The following is a 7,938-nucleotide window of genomic DNA, read 5'->3' on the forward strand; positions in this document are numbered from 1 at the left end:
CCAATTGGAGCCCAGATAATATTGTGTTCACTTTAGGCCCAAATAAAAACAATAAAATCCCTGTGAGATCCATAAAATACTTTCTTTTTTCAACATAAAAAAAATAATACTATTTCTGTTATGATATAAATTATAATAATGTCTACTAAATTGAGTTCTTGAAACATTAAGATTAAAATGATATTACTTCCAATACTTCAAAATCATTTTTCCTATAAATTGTTTAATTCCTAAATATAAGAATTAGTAAAACAAAATTCTTTTGAATTGAATTCTTACAAAATCAAAATTTAAAGACTGCTATTGTTTGCTAATTAAAAAAAAGGCAGCTGTAGTTTAAATTTTTTAATTTCATTATATCTTGAAGGATTGTCCCGATATCTCTAAAATGAAACTATTTTTATTTATACATGTAGTTTTTCAAGAAGGCGGAGAGGGGGTAGGGAAAAGTCAGGAACACCCTTGACTTAACAAGACTGACAAGGACACTTCTCACGTGGGAAATCAACCCAAGGACCTTTGGCTTCTCTGTTCTCTTGATTTGGCTGACCAAAGTATATAGAATCATGAACTCTTTAAGGCTGATAGAGCTTCCTTCGTTGTAGCAGAAATAACAGCGTCAGAAGCATTGGGCAAGTAGTAATATTTTCCTGCAGAACAAGTTTGGAATGCAATTATTTATAGTGTCCTTTCACATATCACATATGAACAAATTATGAGTTTTCAAGTGGTCAAACCTTGGGCCACTCTTGCAATCTCCTTAGCAAAACCAGTTGAGACAAACTTGTTTTCTGTGTCAATGACAAGAAGAGACATCCCTGCCTTGTATATTTTACCCGCCACTTCAAGAATCTCATCCTTCACCAGACCAACAAATAAAAGAATTTTACTTACACGAAGCTCAAGCAAAAAGTTTTTTGCCAACCCCGATATGCTCCTTGTCACACGCATGAATGAAGAAAGTAACATTTGATATGATGTTTAGTGGAGAAATTAGAATGACAATATAATTCTGAATGGCATGGAGAAATGGGAAATTAGTCTAAAAGCAAATGGCCCTTTACAATTGTACTCCCTAATTTTGGCAATCTCCTAGGTAAGGCCAATCTTTAAGTGGGTCGAGCATTGCAGTTTAGCATGTCTTATTGTAGTGCTTGAACTTTACCTTCAATTCTTGTGCCGAAGGCCTTGGGGCATCAGGAGCAGCAGCTTCAGGGTCACTGGACCTTTTTAGAGATATATTGGCTCTGCCGTCAGTTATTGCAACAATCATTATACGCCCAACATCACCACTCTTTTCTGCATTTAGCCCAACCCTAACAGCCTGACCAGAAATAAGCGTGGAACATTAGAAATGAAAAATCATGGAAGTGTGTTTAATTTAAGAAAACATGATGGAAATAAAACACACAAGGTACAAGGAAGTTTTTTTTTTTTTTTAAACAGTATCAACAGAAATTAAAATCATAATTTCCAGCAAAGACATGCAAAGTCATTCACTATATGTATAACAGGAAAGTGCAGAATTTAAGCACATTAACTTAAAAACGTGCGTTATATGTTAGGGGTACTTTTTTGTCAAGATATCAATTATGAGCTACTAAGATAACTAACTACAAACACTTACTGTCGTTAGACCATGAGCCAAGGGTGAACCACCACCACATGGAAGTCTTTCAAGACGTTTTCTTGCCATTGCAATTGATCTGGAAGGAGGTAAAAGGACCTCAGCGGAATCTCCACGGAATGGAATAATAGCAACCTACTTCACATAACCAGACAAAAATTTGGTAATATATACCAAGGAAATATAAATAGCAGACACTTATAATCTTGGTTCATATGTTCATAGATCCATGGAAAACATAAACCCACAAAATTATAGCAAGCAAAGAATAAAACAAGAAATCAATTCTGTTTTGAAGTCTAAAGTTTCAAACTGAAGTTGCTGGCATTTCCTCTTCAAATAACTTCCCTATAACATCCTAACATTCTCTGTAAAAGAAGTTATGGTGTAAAACTGCACACCTTAAAAGAATCATTCTTTTATTTCAGTTAATCCTCTTTTATCATACAAAGTTCTTTACAAAGATCATTGAATCAACCTTCACCAGAAGATCGAAGGTAAACCATTAGTGTAGTGACGTTTCGGATAAAAAATATACTTGTTGAAGTTACCTGATCCCTGCTTGTATAACTCTCAGCTAGTAACTTGAGTGCAGCACCTTTCGCATTTTGCATTCGATTCAATGCCATACTTCCACTTGCATCAACTACAAATATTACCTGCCATGCAATTTATATATGAGAATCTATATACTCCAAAAGTTATCAGTGCATTCAATATACCTCTCTCTCTATCTCTCAAACACACACGCATTGTAGATAATGAGGTCCAACAAAATTTGGTTGAAATCTCCAAGATTCCAATCACATGATATTAGAAATACCAAACATAATTATCACTGATGAGTTTGAAACAAATAAAACTGAGAAGGCATTTCGTATTGCTAGAAGATTCATTACTTTTTCCCCAAAAAAAATCCAACAATAAGTGCAAGCAATAAGAGCATCCCTCATTACCAGTGCTCCAGCTTTTCTTGCCATTCTTTTTGCCCTCATGTCAGCTTTCTCAACAAAAACTTTCCTACTTTTTTGAGTGTCCTTCTCTCTACGTAACTTTTGATATGGTGCAGCTGCCCTAAGGGTTGCATCAACTGCTAATCTCTTCACAGGACCCTGTCAAAGAAAGATTGTTGAAGCAGAATTAAATGGCCAAAGAAGTTAAAGATAAGCAAAAGTATAAAAAAGGAGAATCAAAGCTAGTGTTCCATGCAACAATGATATGCACTTATATAAAATTAAAAAACAAGCAGGTTCAGAGAAAGATAATTGAGAGTTTGTATAGAATTATCAAGTCTTTTGGAACCTTATGAAGAAGGGATGCGAAGAAGGACAAACCTTTGGGAGCATTGGTTTAATATATCGACCTCTATCCTCTGAAAATATAACATTTTTTGCTCTTCCAGCCTTCCCTCGGCGTCTCTGCGCTTGTTGTGCGAAGAAGAGAAGTTTTTCATCCACTAAGCCTCCTTCGGCATCAAAGATAAATTCTTCAGGTATTTGTTCCTGCTGTTGTTCATTCTCTTCATCATTTTCCTAGTCACAACAAACAATAATCACATATCAAGCAAACTTATTCAATTTCAATCAGTAAAAGATGAATGGTAATCCATAAGCAAGGGATTGTAGATCAGCAACAAAAAACAGCATTTGACAGCAAATCTTTAAAGTTATTCAGGAAAAATTTGTCAGTGTTAAAAAAAGACCTCCTGATCTTCCTCCTCATCCTGCTGATCCCCAGAATCCTGATTCTGTGGGGGTGGTGGTGGTGGAGGCTGCTGATTTTGCTGTTCTGGTGGATTCTCACTCACGATAGAACGAGGAAGAATAACCAGTTCCACCTGTAAGAATGATATATCAGAACAAGAAGCCACTCTACACTTTCCAACAAATACATGTGACAAATTATTATGAAAAAAGAGAACTCAATTTTCATATATATTATTGTCATAGGCTTGGTTCTTTCACAGAGTGTTCTTCCTTTTTTGATCCGCCTTTTAGTATATATATTTATGTGTTCGTATAATTTTTTAGACCATGACTTTTTAAGTTCACCACTCTCTTGTTATTGCAAGTGGTTATTGAGAAGTAAGAAATGTCATTGTATCAATGAAAAGATTGGAAAATAGATAGTATTCACAAAAAACAATTAAAACCAAAATAATCAATTAAAGAATTTACCACAGAGCTTCCTAAGTATCCAATTTAAGCCCATATCAAGAGTCAAATACAAAGTTGGGAATCTCAAGCTCGAAAGAGTTCTAAATTCCATCTTCAGGAAACAACCCCAAGTAACTGAACTCAAAAAGATATCTAGAAGTTTGGTTGAAGCAACATATAATTTTTAATTCTATAGAAATTTTGAATGCATTCAAATTGAAATAATACAACAAGTTGTTGATTTTTTTAAGAACCGTTGAATTCTAGACTGTACTCTCTAAATGCAGATTAAGCTCTAGTTTATGCCAATTTGAAGCTTGCACCATAATCAATAAGCATATAAATGAAGAAAGTTCATGAGCATGTGCAGTATGTTGAAAAACACTTAACAGCTTTTTTCAGGTCATCCACGTTGACTTTTTCACGTCCTTCAAGAGCAGCCAAGCATTTTGCCACACGGGCAGCATATAGCTCAGCTCTATGTCCCTGTCATCAATAATGGTAGTTAGTAACTGTGTAATTGCAGATCAATGAAAGGCAATTAGAATGTCTAGGGAACAAACTGAGGAGGTATCCTCTTTACAAAAAAAAAAAAAAAACTCATAATAGTGGAAGGATTAACGATGTAAATACAACCAATGGAAGAATATGATCAGGGAAGAACTTTAATCTCAGCACCTGACAACCACCTCGAAGGGCTTCCATAACTAGGTACTTCAATTGCTCCCTGCCAATAGTAACATCCTTCAAATACTCTCTTGCCAAAATAACCTGAAGGAAATGAAGATATGCACGTTTAAGTGATAATAAATTTCTTCTTCCAACCCCACAAAGAACAATGACTTCTAAAACTCAAGATAATGACAACGGCTTGTATTAGAACGAATAAAATGAATAACCTGCAAATATCAGTAATAAACATGCATTCTTCTCATGTTAACACTAAACTGAGTACCCACAGCTACCAGAAAATAATTATCTATGTTTCTCTGTTATATTTCAAAATTAATTTTACTCCCGGTAACTTTACCAGGTGCCACTTCAGTTTGAAAGGCCCAGAATTATTTAACTACAGTTTCATATTGAAAATAGCTATAGAAAACCAGGAAGCTAGCAACCAAAACTTAACATGAAGAATAATGAACATGTTGTCTGACATATATTCCTCTTTTGATATTACATTTTTGGCCATTTATAAAGTAGAAAATATGCTCAAATGTCCTTTTTTAATAACAAGATTATTTTGTTCAATCATATGGTCAATTTTCTGACTAGTACAATTTATTTTAACTAACCGATTGATGCCTTTGATTTGAGGGAAGGGGGAGGTGTAATTTTGGGTTTGAACCTCTAACTTCCTCTACTAAAAAGGCAAACACTCAACCTATGGCCTGAGCTAATGGCCTAAAAACATAAATCTCTAATGCTTTTATAGTCATAAGCATCTCATCTCAAGGGGTGGTTGTGCCAAACTGTTCGAAAAAGTTGACAGATAATGTGCAGGGATACCTGGGTCTTTGCAAATTCAGTCTCTTCCACAACCATTTGAAAAACTTCATTACTGCGTTCCTGAAACTGAGTAGCAATTCCAACAGCTGCAACACGATCTTCAAAATTCATTGGAAGATCTGCACTGCAAAAGGAGTGCGTCATTGTTGAAAGGGGAAGAACAAAATTAGAGATAAGGAAACTATGCCCTTTACTTAAATGAAAGCCTGTACCTCAAATTAATAGCTATACGATCTAGTAAGTGTTCTCGAACGGCGCCCTCTTCTGGGTTATAAGTAGCAATCAAAAGTGGCTTGCATGGGTGCTTAAAGCTAATTCCCTCTCTTTCCACAATATTAACCCCTTCCGTCAATACATTAAGGAGCAAATTACTAATACCTTCATCCAAAAGATTAATTTCATCAACATATAAAACACCTCTATGAGCTTCAGCTAGAAGGCCTGGCTGGAAGACAGTAGTTCCTGTTTTCACGGACTCCTCAACATCAACAGATCCAATGAGTCTATCCTCTGTGACCCCCAGTGGAATCTATATTGTGAATTTACTAGACAGTTAGTTGGTAATGAGACAATCTCAATGATAAAGGAATTTTTAAAAAAAATTGGTTTAATTTAGTAAAAATACCTGAACAAAAGGAGATCTAACAACTTGAGTCTTAACATTACCATCAGAATCATATGCTCTCTCAGCTAAACCATCTTCCCACCTTCAGAAAGCATGACGATATGAGTCAGTTTGACGAAAACAATAGATAGACATCCCATAAAAATTATGAATTGTCTAATTTTCAAGTATAACCTCTTTCAAACAAATTTTACTATCTGAACCATTAAGTTTCTAATTGTCCCAACACTATTACATGAGTCCCAACAATCACCATGTATCTGTCCTACAACTTGTTAAACGCGGTTACAAATAACAAAATCAGAGATCATACTAGTAAGCTTACTCTTCTGGATAGGATGGATCTGCATTTGCTACTGAACCAACAACTACATCAATAGGAGGCAAAATTGCATGCAGCCCACGTGCCATCACTGTTTTAGCAGTTCCCCGCCTTCCAGAAATAGCAATCCCTCCAATCTCACGATCAATGGCACCAAGTAACAGGGCCGTTTTGATGGCATCCTGTGAAACAAACGGCGCGCCTTAAATGTATAGCACATAAAATCATCATGAATTTAATCTAATTTGCTTTTACCCTTTTCAGTGACATCATGATACGTCTTTTTCAATTTAGCATGTAACTCTCTTGCGCTTAAATTAGCGAATGCCTTTCTAGCTTGATTCCATATTTCTCTTCAATGAGTTCCATCCGTTTATCTTTTCAGTTCAGTGACTAATTTACAATTTTGTGACTAATTTCTCTTAGCTAAGAAGATAATTGCAGAAAGAGTAAAAGAGAGTGGTGTATAGACCTGGCCAACAACAGCAGCTAAAGGAAAGAACTGCCTGCCATAGGAAGAGAGCTCGAGCTTCTCACTGGGAGCAACAACAGCACCATTGCCAGGCTCAAGAGTTGCATTAGCAGAAGAAGCAAGAACACTAAAACGGCGAGTGTGAGGTCGTTTTGCGAGCTTGAAAGAGTAAAAAGCAGGAAGAAGAGAGTACCATTTGACAGAGGGAAGAAGGATAGAAGATTGGAGTTGATAAGGTGTACATGTAACGCTAAAGGAACAAGTAGTTGGAGAGAATGCCATTAAAGGACTTGAAGAGAGAGAGGGAGAGGAGCTTTTTGCCTGTTTCTGGGCTTCTTATCTGTTAATCTGTTATGCTCACTTTGATTGTGTATGCCCGTTGCAGCATCTATCTTTTATTTTCTACTCGCTCTCTTCAGCGTGATGGCAATGTACTGCCCCACGAGAGATGTTATGCGCGTGCTTACACCTTCCCATTAACGGCCCCGCGCCTCGGTTCTGAAAAGCGACTGATGGCTAATGGTAATAAAATATAAAATAATTAAGCGACTGATCGCGTTTGTTATTATAAAATATAAAATAATTATTATAGGTATATAATTATTTATATAAGTTACTATGCGCTAACCTTTTTCAATTTAAGTGATTTTTTTTTTTGCTTTATATATTGCATAAATAGAAAATTAAGTAAATTTTTTTACTATATTATTTAACAGTTAGTTAAATTTTTTTTTTTTGAAGAAATACAGTTAGATAAATATAAATAAAATAATTACACAAAAGTATTAGTTGAAAAAAATAATTTTACTAATAAGTATTTTTGTAAACACAAATCAAAAACTATCGCAGCATATAACACCACGCAACACCCAAACTAAATGCCCTCTGAATAGAAAATAAATAACAAAACAATTGTCTGAGATTAATCTCAAAATTCCCATTTATGAGCAAAAAAAATTAATTTCTAAGCCAAAATTCTCATTTTTTTCTTGCATTTTTCAATTTAATCCATGTCAAAGACAGTCATTTTTCCGAACCACCAAGATTGAGTAGCTAGCAACCAACCATTAACAATTTGTTTTAAGGATCACATAAATAGCTAGCAATATATGTCTTTTCCCTCTGTAAACTTGTCCTTGCGATCAGCGAGTCCGGGATTAAATAAAAAAAAAAATTATAAAAGCATCCACCAGCAAAACAAAGTCAAATGATGCTGCATTATTATTT

General features: G+C 35.1%; 1 protein-coding gene across 1 annotated transcript; it reads right to left on the minus strand.

The window, feature by feature from the left end:
• Nucleotides 1-332: 332 nt before the first annotated feature.
• Nucleotides 333-7,088, minus strand: ALB1 (ALBINA 1). The gene is made up of 15 exons (XM_089726939.1): nt 6,712-7,088; nt 6,243-6,421; nt 5,918-5,999; nt 5,505-5,821; nt 5,293-5,416; nt 4,462-4,554; nt 4,174-4,269; nt 3,330-3,464; nt 2,962-3,159; nt 2,584-2,739; nt 2,179-2,286; nt 1,628-1,762; nt 1,166-1,324; nt 738-858; nt 333-650 (listed from the first exon to the last, which is right to left on the minus strand). Exons 1-15 carry the CDS (start codon nt 6,991-6,993, stop codon nt 565-567), a joined length of 2,271 nt encoding a protein of 756 aa, XP_089583065.1. The 5' UTR covers nt 6,994-7,088; the 3' UTR covers nt 333-564.
• Nucleotides 7,089-7,938: the final 850 nt, after the last annotated feature.

Source organism: Jatropha curcas, chromosome 10, assembly GCF_041381405.1.
Source record: "Jatropha curcas cultivar XTBG-Jc1 chromosome 10, XTBG_Jcur_1.0, whole genome shotgun sequence".
Lineage (NCBI taxonomy): Eukaryota > Viridiplantae > Streptophyta > Magnoliopsida > Malpighiales > Euphorbiaceae > Jatropha > Jatropha curcas.